Genomic DNA, 14112 nt, shown 5'->3' with positions numbered 1-14112 from the left:
GATAAGTCTTCTGTATGAATCTATTTAGTAAGTTGTCTACATTTGCCTGTCGTCATGAGAATCAGGCATAGAATGAGTCAGCGATTGAAACAGGTATTCCTTCGAAAGATGAATGTCTGCTGAATACAGTCCGTAGTCCGTTCCAATTTGTAATAAGAATACTAGTTGGAGATGCCATTTTATATTTAATATATATATTTTCTTTTCAATTCGCTATACCTCTCTTTGATTTCATATACTTAATATATATGGAAGTTGACTTTTTATCTATGTTACATAATTGATAGATCTCTCTCTCTCTCTCGTTAAAAAAGGAAAGGAGAACTAACTAAACCAGAAATTTTTATGTGGCAGTCATTTTTTTCTACTTACAATATCGGAAAAAGAAAGGAGTGCAGTAACCGTATAGCATAACTCATTTCGTTCCATATTTTTACTTCATTAAATAATGGCCGTAGCTTCTCAGTAAGGATTAATAGTTGAACAAAGAGTGTAACGCTGTACGGCAATCTTAGAAGTTTTCAGAGAGAACTTACTCACATTTAAAGGGAGGCTCTTCCAATTCAATTGAATTCATTTAAAAACGAAAGACAATATGAACCGAAAGAAATTTTATAGCTACGTACGTGTTCGGTTAAAAGAATTTTTACTGTAAACACCGCAAAAGAAAAAAACTATTCGCCTTAAAGCCTACGTGGCCTTAAGTAATTTGTTTTATCGCACTTACGCATCAATGCATTGAGCTAAAAAAAAAAAATGTTTCAATATTGTATTAAATATCCCGTTAAAGCAAAAAAAAAAGAAATAAAAAAGGAAATGAAATGGAAAAGAACTTGTACAGATTATGCGTTTTTACCGCGATATGAAATTTGATTAAGTTATGTGCTAGATTTCCGTTTAATATATTTTGTGGTTTATAACGCAAGCTCAAAAAAAAAAAAAAAAGAAAAAAGAAACCAAAAAAAATTAATGAAATATTTTCATGATTATTATGCGTATTTCTGGTTTTCAATCGACCACTCCACCAAATATTGAACCCAAACAGGGCAAAAGTAATGTTAAATACAGCGAGTGTCACAAGAGTTCTTTTTTAAATTGGAAAAGAACCAATTTTTTTAATTCAACAATTTCCAAGAATGTTTTGAGTGGATATATCCACTAGCCATCCTATTGGAAGACAATAAATATTTTCGATATTTATGTTCTAAGAAGTGGTCGCTCATTAGATTCTCTTTTAATTTGCCAGAATTCGAAGTTCAAATACATAAATTCTCTCTGAAAACATCCAGGCTAGTGTTGGACTGTCTTCAAACGCTGAGTCAGTTAGGCAGGGACAATGATATGCACTTAATTTTGGTTCCCGGACATTCGGGTGTTGATGGTAACGAAAGAGCTGAGTGTCTAGCTAACAGGAGAGCCCAAAGGGTCACGGTAAGTCCTAAACCGTTCCGTGGCATATGAAGAAACCACACTAGTAGGGCGGTATTGTGTATTGGACACAGAATAAAAGGCATTGCCGATGGAAGCAATATTGTGTAGGATAACGGCAAGAAAAAAGATTCATAAAGTTTTCCGGTAGGACACACACTAAGAAGACGCGACCTACGTTTAGTCACCGGCTTCTACACGGGTCATAATTCCCTCAGGTACCATACCGGTTCAGGCAGATTCTGCCAAGGGATGAGTGAAACGTCCTATAATATTCTATATGAATGTGAGACCATCTGCAGAATGAGATAGCAATTGTTTGGCGAGCATTTTACTATCCCGCACACGGTACGGTACTCCGATCCAAAGAAGGTGACCAGACGCATAAAAATCCTAAAACTGAAGGCCTAAGGGCTTGGGCGGGTACCATAGATCTTCTAGGTCGCGATACATCCTAACAACGTAATTAATATTAATGAAGTATGGTCAACCGCGTTGGGAATTGAAATCAGATATGCGAACGTGATAGTCGCGCTTCTTATCTGTCTTAGGCATGTTATAATGCTTTAACATACTAGTTGAAGAAGAATTCCGGTCCTTTCCCTTTATCAGTGCTAGTGTTAAATCGTGCAATTCTATAAAGGAAATTTACTCGATTGCGAAATGAAATGCCTTCACTAAATGCCAATACCGAACGAGAAACAAATTGAAATACTTCATATTATTCATGCTAAAATCTTTGACTGAACATATTGTAATAGCTGAACATTTTGACTTGCATTATTATCATGATTATTATTGTTATTATTATTATTATTATTATTATTATGCATAAAAATAAATGATCCAAAATCAAAAGTTCTTGTTTATAATAAAATTTTATGTGCCTCAAAATAAATAGTTTATATTTCTTTTGTACAAGAATTTAAACATATTTCATACAATTGCGAAGCCAAGCACAATAAATTTCCCGTTGTTTGGGGTGAAGGTAGTGGAATTTATTGAATGGCTTAAATAAATAAATAAAAAAAAACATTTACTTGTAATGGTAATGCGCGAATAATATTTTCACTGATTAACCCTTTGACTGCCATGTGTCACATATATGTGACACGACATTATATATATGTGATGGACGTTCTTAGGCACTCTGCTAAAGTTAATCTAAACAAAATTGCGAAGTAATACAGCGGTAAAGCATAGGGAGACAGAGATCGTCTACTTGTCGATTATCGAACCAATTTGTCGAATAGAACAGTCTACAGCTATCGATAAGTATCGAATCCTTCAATAATGAAACTGTTTTAAGATTCATCACATCAAATCCAATGAATTTCACATTGAACTAATAAGAAATTTATATTAGGCTGCGACTGAATCTTGCAAGCCCTTTACCATGGCAATGTGTGTCGTACGTCTTTCCCTTTTAATTCGCTAAACGATCTTGTTAAGAAAAGTGTAGTCCGACATTAACATTCTTAGCTTATCGCATTATACTCTGCAAGCCCTTTCATTTGACACCCATTGCAATGATAATGTGATGAAAAAATTAATTCGCTACATCGCGCTACATTTCGAATTAACATTCTTAGCTTGTCGCCTTCTACTCTTCAAATCATTTTGCGTGATACCCCTATTGACGATATTCTGAGAAAAAAACTTAATCGACCACGTGGTGTGTCCGAACTAACACATTTTTGGGCGGATGATAAATTTTCATTCAAAGAATGTACGAAATAATTTTAAATAATCTGCGTTGCTTACCTTATGACGAATCAGCTTAAAATCTCAAAAAGGTAAAAAAAAAGGGAAAAATTTAATCAGTTATTATTTTTTGTGGGCATGGCCGTCGAATATAAAATAAATTCTGCAATTCACCGTAAGGTACATGTGGGAAATTTCATCCTTCTATCTTTTACAGTTTCTTTGAGAGACGAATTACGTTCAGTTTACGTTTTGTCGCGGATGTGCGCTCTGACCAATTTCGCCCATGTCCAATACCGATGAATGTGAAAAAACCTCCAATGTTTCTAACTAATTTGAAGTCGATATTTTAATTCTTGCATCAGGCGAGTGTCAACAACGCACACCACCTAGGCGGACAGACATGGCTTAATCGAATGGAGAATTTCACACTAATCAAGTATAGGGTCTCTGAAGCTTCCTTTTGGGTGTTGATAGAATAGACCCAGCTTTCGCCGGTGGGCGAAAATATTGTTATACCATACAAAACTTCTGGGACAAGAGCATATTGTGCAACTCCCGGGAGGACTTGAGGAAAGTCCGCTTTTTATTACACCGATTGATTAAGAATAACTTTCTAATTCAATTTAAACGTGTCTATCTGTCTGTCCGACGCTTTGTCCGTCTCCTTTTCTTCTCGGTTGAATTGTCAAGTTCAAGTATCATGCAAAAGACATAGGGCTGGTAAAGCCGGCTCTGCTAATATATATGTAAGAACTGATTTGTTTGACTTAAATTGACTCATTTGAGGCAAAATGGGGACAAACCCAATCTGCCTCAATCTAGTCATAAAAGTATAAAATGTAAATAAATATCATCAAAAATTAAGGCTTAGAAACTAGAAGCCCATCTGTCGACAGTTTTTGATCACTTATTGAATGATTTCGTCAAATATTCGATTCCCTTCTGCCCATTTTAAGATATGCCTTAATGAAATTTATTTTTACTTATGTATATGCTATGAAGACAATTAACAACAAGTTCCTCTTTCCTAAAGGCGGTCAACGTAAACAAGTTTTTTTTTTTTTATAATTGAAAAGAAAAAAAATATATTTTTTTTAGAAGTTTTTTTGGTGACACCATTCAAGAAATTCTATACAATATTGTTATGATATATCACAGGTACCTTTAGTACCTGTGTATATATTACGTTTCTACCCACATACCTATATATATTTGAAAAGTATCTTGTTTAACAAAACATTTTGTTGCTATAGTAATTTATTTATTTATTTATTTCATTTTGTTTTTTTTGTTTATTGAAAAATAGTTACTGTGATGCAAAATACATATAAATAATAATAGTAGTAATAAAAAAGACAATGTTGCAAAACAATTTAATAACTGTCAGTTGTATAGACAATCATTTGCAGTATATACGTACATATATATATATATATGATGCATTCAATAAAAGCAAAAATTGACAGGAAATATTTTCTGTGTAATTTGTTTTTTTTTTCTTTTTTTTCGTTTTTGCTTTTTTCCAAGTTTAATTTGGAAAAAAGTTGTAAAATGCATAAAATTTTTCATATTATTACGTAAATTAATAGTCGGCTTAAATGTTAAATTATTGTTATAAAATTTAACGAAGCGGTTAAGAACGGTTATAAATCGGTTATAGAGAGGATAGTTGTAAAGCATGAAAACACTTAGAAGCCATAAACAAAAATTTATTATTTATTATTTTAAACAATAATTTAAAACCAAATTCACCTGAAGCTACAGCCTGAAAAACAATTTAATCGACAGTCTTTTCAGCAGGTGCTGCAAAAACCGTTTAGTTTCTATTATTGAGGTTATGTATAAAGTTTTCTAAGAATGCTTTAGAATAAGGGCTTTAAAAACCAACTTGGTGCTTAGTCTTTTTAGAAAGCTTTTCAACGCAGGCTATATTTTTTGCTTTTGAGGTAACGTCCGCATACAAGGGCTTTAGAACAGATTTGGTGTTTACTTTTAAGGTTATGCATAAAGCCTTCTAAGAATGCTTTGGAAGAGTGGCTTGAAAACCAAATTAATGCTTGGTCTTTTCAGAAAGGCTTTCAAAACAAGTTTCGTCTTTCACCTTTGAGGTAACATCGGAAGACAAGGGCTTTAGCACAAATTCGATTTTTTACTTTTGAGGTTATGTATAAAGTTTTGTATAAAGACTTCCTAAGAGTGGCTTGGAAACCAATTGAGTGGTTGGTCTTTGCAGAAAAGCTTTGAAAACAAGTTATGTTTTTTAGTTTCGAGGTAACGCCTGCATAGAATACCTTTAGAATAGATTCGGTTTTTACTTTTAAAGTTATGTATAAAGATTTATGAGATGAGACGATTTGAAGAGTGGCTTGAAAACCAGTTTAGTGCTTGGTCTTTTTGAAAAGTCTTGAAAACAGCGATATATAATCGCGGGCTAGAAAAACATAGCTTCACCGATTGAATTTGTGGATACCAGTATAGCAAAATCCTTTTTTTCAACAGACATCAAAGCATGCATGGCATAGTACTAGTTAAGCTTTGCCATAAATCATAATTTTTCTTTATTATTTTAGGGAAAACACTAATGAGATCTGGGACGAAGATGAAATTGGAAAGCCCTTGTTTCATTTCACTTATTAGTGAATTACGACCATAATTAGATTCAATCGATTCAATTAACGCTTCAATTCTTCTCATACCATTAGCTATGTGTATTCAAAAAATTAAAAGAATTTTTATTTCACAAATCAGTGCATTTAAAATATCAAAGTGAACCATGTGGGCGTTAACGTCTGCCGACATATTACCGGAAAGAAAGAATTTAGTTATTATTTGAAAAACAGGACTCATTGCGTCGGTGGGTTCAAAATATTGAAGCAGCTTTCTAGCGATGAAACATTCGGACAATCAAAGGTTCAGAAGCTTCTCAGAGACTGTAAGGATGACTCTAAGGATGATGGTTTCCAGATAACAGAAGCCCTTAACAAGAATTTTTTAGCTGAGACTGTGATGACTGTGTAATATTAATAAATCAACCAATGTGTTAGAAAAATTTCGAAAACTGAAAAGAAAAGTCCTGGCGTAGTTGTTTTTAAGTTTTTGAAGGATATGAGTAATAAAAATATTTTGTTTTATTTCGAACCTTCACTTATCCTTTGAACCCCATATTATATATTAACTTATCATCGAACATCACATTGTATTGAGGCAGGGAAATATTTCTGGCGTTTCGGAATTTTCGTTTCTTGTCTTTGTTTTAATTGTTCCTGTTCTCAGGAATAAAGTTCAAAGTGGCGGGAATCGTTTGACCTTTGAACTTCATCAAAGGCCATAAACTAAGAATGATCATTACTTCAGATAAGTTTAATGTATATAAAATATGCTATGGTCTGGAGTATATGTTAGCATCTGATTGTTTACTCAGTGATTTAGAAGAAGTTATAGGTTTCCTTTTCAACATTTTAGTAGTTTAACAGAAACACGGACGGACGAATGGACGGACACATTTTGAACTGTACCCTATTCAATAAGTATCCATTTCTTTATTAACGTTTGACCTTCTAAATGGTTTGGAAGTTTGTCGAAAAACGGGTAGGCGTAGGAAGAGATTTTGAACTGCTCGCTATCCAAGACTACTATCACTCCTTAATTAACATTTAAACCTCTCCTTAGCGATTTAGAACAAGTTACACCTTTTTTTTTTAAATGGTCTCGAACGGTATCGAAAACACCACCGGTCGCACGGATACATTTTGAAGTGTATGCGTCCTCAAGTAACCCATACTTCATGACGTGAGAGTAGCCAAGAGTTAAAAATCATTACTTGTGCCTCATATCAGCACATATATACATACATGTGCATATACATTACATATTGATAGGTATATATATAACTGTCTTAAAGTAATGAGATATGAAAGAACAAAAAAGAAGAAGAACATTTTCATTTTCCAAATGCGAAATTTTTTCAAACGGTTTGGAATCCATTTCTCTCGCTTACTTCTTTTGCTTACTTCTACATTTGCACGCTTCTCCAATTAATTTAAATGAAGATTTCTTTAATGATTTATTTTATTTGTAATTTGCTTAATTTTTCTTCTAGTTGTTATGCGTAAAGAGAAAGAAGAGAATAGTGGTAACGGTGCTGGTGCTATCTTACCTCATATACATACACATCACGATGGCTATCGTACGCGAGAGTTAGGTGCTTTCGAGCACGGTCTCTTAGATGGTGATATGTTCCTGCAGGTAAATACAAAATTAATATAATAAATAAATAAATGATAATGAAAAAAACCAAAGGATAACTTAATTAATATAAAGACAGAGAGGGTAAGAGAGGGTGAACGATAGAGAGCTTATTCAATAAATAATTGATTAAAGACAAATGAAACTAATGATTAACATCGCATTTGCTAATTGATGTTGGAAATGAACGAAAAAACCGGATGAAGATAGAAAACAAAAAAAAAAGAAAAAACAAAAAATTCTTTTATCACTAATTAAGAAAACAAAACCGAAGCGAGGGTTGTTTCTTATTCCATGTAAAACGTCAGGTCATAATTGTTGGGATAATTTCAGTGTCAGTGTCAATTGAAATCTAAAACATATGCAAATATTTAATTTTATTTCCAAACAAGCTGCACCTGCCTGCTTATGTTCCCTACCCATAAGAAAGTAACTATAAGCCTTAACAACCAGTTATGCTCGGGTTTAAGTTAATAACCATTTCATTTAACAATCCTTGCGTTAAGCGTTAAGCGAAACCCATATGCAATTTCTGGTCTGTTCTGCTGTTTACATAAATGCATTCGAAAGCGTTCAACTTTAACTTTAACTAACTAAACTGATTGCGTTGAGACATTGACTGACTGACAAATGCACCTTTCATTTTAAAGTTCATAGTGTACGTTATATCCTGACCGCTTGCATGTTTATTATATATAATAATAGTGGAAATATGCCAAAATGAAAAAACAAAACAAACACACACACACACACATATGTATGTATATTATATATATATATAGAAATTTGATCAACTCACCAAAAAAGGTAATACGGTTTTAGTTATTAAAAAAAAAAAAAAAAAAAAAGAACAAAAGAAAAAAAAAAATAAATCTACTGCTGGTGCTGGTGCTGCTGCTGCTGCTGCTCAAGTCCTTTAACTACAACTACCACTACTAGTACTGCTACTACTGCTACTAATTGTTGAGTTGCACAATTGTGCACTTCCGGCCATATTTGTCCTGACACGTCACGTTTCTAAGCTGTTTCTACTTACCTACCTATCTAGTAAGCAATAGGCAATAGGCATACATATATACACACACACATATATATATATATATATATATACAAATAATTGCAAAAACCTACACACGACAATCAGGAAATGCACTTTTGTATGCAATTTTTGTGCCTTAACACAAACATAGTTTCAGTTTTGCATGATTTCATGTTTCTTTTTTTGTTTTTTCATATAGTTTTTGTTGTTGCTTTTATTTATTCTAAATGGTTTTTTGTTTTAAATTTAATTTTTGGTTTCTTGAGTTGATACCTGTTGACTCTTTTGAATACATTTTAAATTCTTACTATATATATATGCACACACACGCATACATATACACAGACACACACACACACACACACATACACATATTTATACATGCATGCATGTGTTTATTTATACATATATGCAGGCTTGCAATTTAGTTAGTCACTCATTCACTCAGTAACCCAGTCAGTCACTCACAGTTTAATCACTTCAAAAAATGGCATTTTGTCACGCAGCAAATGTTGCAACAAATACTCATATACAGTGTGTTTATATATATGTGTGTGTGTGCATCTACTTAAGCAAGTGCAAGTGCATACATTGTTTTGGTTTTTTTTTTATTTTTTTATTATTTTTTTTTTTTTTGCTTTTTTTTTTGTAACAAGTGAACTTGCTCAAGTTTTTGTCATTGCATTTAAAAAACAACTACAATCAGCATTTAAATATTTCACTTTTAGATTCCAAGACATTTGTCCTCAATGTATGGCATGCATATATGTATGTGCATAGTTTGATCAAGAAATAATCAGAATTTATGAGATTTTCTCAAAAACCAATTTTCACACCCGAAAAAGTAATACTCCGCCCACTTTTCTACCACCACCCATATATATTACATTCCCTTTCTAATATATTACAAAAATGGTTTCCAATTTGAAGGGCATGGTTTTTTAGTATCGAGCGAGTTAGTCACCAGTCCATTTTATTGTCTCTTTATTTTACGTTCTTCGATGACCGGTCAGTCAGAAAATATATTCTTTGCGTGTAGCATGATAACGTTCGGAAAGAAGTGAGGAAAGACAAAGGTTATTGGGAGCTGTAGTCTAGTGAGTGTGCGCTCAATGGTCAATCATTCCGACCAACCATCATTCGTGACGATCAGAAAGACGTCATTAAAGAAAAAGATGTAGAGAGATTATGGTTGCAGCCTAGTCGGGAAGTGTTATGCCTTTACCGACTAAGCACTCACTATAGCTTACACCAAAGTAAAGTAAAATACATTGATTAAAACGTGAGAACAATGTTGTGTTCATTTAAAAGGCTGTTCAACATTTCTAGCAATTTGAAGACAAATCCTAATAACGCAAAAGAAATCGTTTCCCGTGACACCACACGTCTTCCTTAATTATTCACTAACTTCGATGCGTTTAGCAGTTAATAGAATTGCTTTCAATTGTGATCGCACCATAATAACGGGATCTTAGACATCTTCTTAAAAAAGGATACCAAGCAATCAAATTCACGGTCGGCTTTTTTTGACTATTCCAGTGTTCGCAGGTTCGCATGTTCGAATATCAAGTGCGAAATACCAAGCTTGTTGTTAACTACAGTGTATGCCCAGCCGGTAATGGCATAACACTTACTGATTGGACCCACATCCACTAAGCAGCGGCCAATCTCTATCATCACCTTGCTACACGCACAGGGAACATCATCTGGTATTAAGGAAAAGAATGCTGACACTTTACATAATCAACTGACATGACGTCTTTGCAACTTTTCTAGGAGTGTTCGCGTACTTAAGCATTTGACACTTCTCTTTGGATCCAGAGCAGGAAGAGTCAAGCAAATGGCGGAATGCAAAGGTCAATTACAGTTTAACGGTAGTACCTTCAAATGAAGAACAGTTTACCTACGCTCTCTCTCTCGAGAGAGAGCAGTCTTCTGCAGTCTTCTTCCAATACATTTTACTTACACTAACATAGTAGCCATTGAAACAATATCTTTCTTTACACGTGAATATATTCACGTTGATAGGATCGACAATTAACGATTGGAAACTTTTCCTTTACATTTACAATTACATACAAACAACTCCCCTTGACTTAATTTTATGAAACGCAATAACAATAACAATGAGGAGAGTCGTTGCTTAGTGTAATTTTTATAATCAAAATATTTAGCTTTCGGATGCGAAGGTCTATAAAGTGTATAAGAAATTATTTAATCTTATACGGTATGGCGTCCCAATTACATCAACTATTCGAATACATTGTTGCTTCAGATAGTTGCGGCCCGAAGCGATAGTTATCTATCGTGCGTATATTTAGACATTTTAAGCAAGCGCAGGCGGGTATTATTAAAAACGCATTAGACTATCACTTCAAAAGGTTTTTATGACTGCCTACCTTCCTATCCATCTATCTATTCATCTACCTACTAACTTGACGGAGGCAAAAAGGCCAAACAAAGTAATTTTTAACTTTTCTTTTGAAGAAAACTTTTAGCCACAGTGAACACACAATGATACAAGGGGATAAAAAAAAAAACGGAAAGCAGTCATTCCCAAATCGCTTTTGAATGCATCACTTGAAGTGACCAAGTGATTACGTTGCTGTTATTCTTAACTACTTAGCGCAGCTCAAAGATTATCATCTGAATCATGACAAGCAATCATCAAAACTTTCCGTTCATTTTGGCCGCTTCATCGTTAGTTGGCTGTCATTAGAATGAGATGATTGTTTAGCATATGGTAGTGGATGATCTGTGTATTAAGGTTAAAGAGACAGCAGAGACTATGAACATATCAAAGGAGCATGTTTCGCCAAGAAGAAAGCTGACCCGGGTTTGCTGCCCATATCAGAAAAAACAACACATTATATGTTACTAACGAAACCGGTAAGAATGGGAATTGCATGAATTGGCCCGTTTAGCGTATTCTTCAGGTCAAGCCCTCTAAGTCCTTTAACAGGTTTCAAAAGTATTTACTCCAGGAAGAAACATTTGCCAGAAATGATAAGTTTATTGCGGCCACTAAGGCCTATTTTAGGGGTCTTGAAAAATCAGGGCATGAATAATAAGGTATCGAAATGTTAGATAATCGTTGCACTGTCTGTCGCATTCTTCAAGAGGCCTACGTTGATGAACAATGTGGAATCTTCAAAGAAAAGCGTTTTTTCTTACTTAGGTGGGTGAGCTAGAACCGGCGAACATGGAATATGGGGAGTCTGAGCCATAACAAAGTTCCAAGTCCAATTCCTTTAGTTTTGTCACGGCCATTAGCGCAGTGTGTGCTCAGGCTTTATATCGCAATAAGATATGAGTCGATCTGTTGATCAATCCGGGCTGTTTTCCTCCTTTTTTCTGCTATAATCGGCGGTTTCACCCGGTTTCATGAAATCGTAAAGGACCATACCTGCGCTACTGTGCTTTGGAGTACGTTTTGGTGATTCATCATTGCCTAACCACCGCGCTGAAAATTTGCGATTGTCATATTGTATCCTCAGTTATACTCACAAGTGATTATTCGATTCAAACCTAGTTCAGATTTGTGACGAGAAAGCATCAGCAAACAAGTTTCGCCAGTTCATGGGGAATCTACTTATCTAGCTTTTTCAGTTTCCTGATTTCAACTAAATGAGTTAATATTTGTTTGTTTCCTAATACACAAACTTTAATGATAATCCATAATCCATCAGACTCAACTAACTGGCCTTTGATTCTGGGCGACTGCGTGAATAAATTGTGAGTTCAAAGCGAAATTTGGTAAATCAATTTGATACTGTCTGCTGCGTAGTTAGACTAGAACCAAAGACAAATTGTGTTCCCCGCGGTCCGCGATGCCTTTCTTCCACGAAAGAACCCACACTTCAAGACGGTAGGGTAAAGTTAAAATTTATAATAGTTTTTAGCGCTTGTGATAATTTACTTCTACGGGCAACCTTTGTAACTTCTTAAAAAAAAAAAAAATAAGAAGCTGTCAAACAATAAGTTGTTAAAATTGTTAAGTATAAGTTTTATCCAGATGTGAGGGAATCTATAACGGATAATAGCAAAAGTTTATGGTGTATATGGTGTACATGTGTAAAATGGAAGGTCGAACATCTAAGATGGGTAATGGATAATCTCTTTGTGTAAATGGATAACGGATAATGATGAAGTCATATGACACGATATAAACAGTCTAAAATTGTGGAAATCAATAACGGATAATAGCAATAACTTATGATAGATAATAGCGTAACGTGTAAAACATTGCCCCGAGACCAATAAATCTTAGAAAAGAATTGTCTAATAGGTAGTGAATGCTCTAGGCATAGAAGGGTAACGAATAATAATTCGCTCATATGACACGATTTAAACAATCTGAATATGTAGAAAGCAATAACGGATAATAGCAAAAGTCTATGATATGTAAGATGCACGGAAAAGGATAGCTGGTAAGAACATTGCAGTAAATTTTGAAAAGAAAAATTATCTAACGGATATTGAATACTCTGTGCATAAAATAACGGATATATATGAAGTGTAGAAAAGATTGCCTAAGAAATGCTAACAATATATAAAATGCTTAAATGCTTAAATAGATAACGGATAATACTTTATGCATATATAAAAAAAAATAAATGATTTTGAAAAAATTATGAAAAATAAATGAAAAATGAAATGAATTGAAAAATTATAGGAATAAATAATGATAACGTAATACATGCTAAATATGATGAATGAATTGTAAACGGACAGTAATGGACAGTAATTCAGGTAACAAATGCTATTCAAAAGATAGTAAAGATTATGATAACACATAATATCTGATAGTGAAAATGATATAAAGTCTATAAGGAATATAAAAATACTAAATGCGTTCAGCAATGTTTTCTATTATAAAAAGGTGACCATGGGCCCAGGTAACAATGGGCAAGAATTTCATAACGTTTAATAGGCGAGTTAATGACGATAATATTATAATGATGCAGAGCGTTCTCAATTGATTATGTGTGAAGAGTAATGCTTATTATTAGTTAACTAATAATAGCTGAATATAAAATTTTTTTCTCTTATAATTAAGATAATATTTTTATTCTGATGTTGAAGAGTTTCGCTAAAGCAAATCATAGAATGCCATGGGAAGTGAAAAGTCAAAAAGTTTGTGAAATTCTGCTTGAAAAGGAATAGTCATAAAACTGACTTATAATCTCAAGCGATTTTTTTATTTTCTTTATTTTTTTTATTTATAACACTTCAATAAAAATTTCGCGAAGAAAAAGGAAAACAGTATGAAAACAATTAAGACCAAAGTAATCATAATGGTGGCAATAACAATGATACGCATATGATATAAAAGTAAACGTATATATGTGCGTGCCTCTGCATGTATGTGTGTGTGTGTGTGTGTGTGTGTGTGTGTGCGTGTGTGTGTGTAAGTTTGTATGCACCATGCGCACATCTCTAAGCTAAGGAGTATTTAGAACAACGTCACAGTTAAAATGTTCTGTTTTATGGTATATCGCTATACTTACTTAGCTTTGCCGTTGAGAGCAAATCGCTTTATATAGATTATGTATGTGGTGTAGATTACACTGTGCACCGCAATCATAACAACAACGCCACGGTATCATTAAGCATCCGTTTTATAGAAGTTTGAAGATCAATCTGTGTTGAGCGATGCATGTGTATTTATTTTTGTCGTTGTTGTTGTTATT

General features: G+C 33.7%; 1 protein-coding gene across 1 annotated transcript in view; it reads left to right on the top strand.

Annotated features, from left to right (window-relative positions):
• The window catches only part of LOC119639137, a 91029-nt gene that overhangs the window by 57431 nt on the left and 19486 nt on the right, over positions 1-14112 (top strand). Inside the window, exon 3 of the mRNA XM_038036364.1 lies at positions 7235-7380. Within this exon, the coding sequence (XP_037892292.1) occupies positions 7235-7380 (146 nt within the window). The remainder of the gene's footprint in view (positions 1-7234; positions 7381-14112) is intronic.

This window comes from Glossina fuscipes, unplaced genomic scaffold (assembly GCF_014805625.2).
Source record: "Glossina fuscipes isolate IAEA_lab_2018 unplaced genomic scaffold, Yale_Gfus_2 112, whole genome shotgun sequence".
Lineage (NCBI taxonomy): Eukaryota > Metazoa > Arthropoda > Insecta > Diptera > Glossinidae > Glossina > Glossina fuscipes.
The sequence above is the reverse complement of the archived record's forward strand: the minus strand, read 5'-3'. Positions and strand labels throughout refer to the sequence as shown.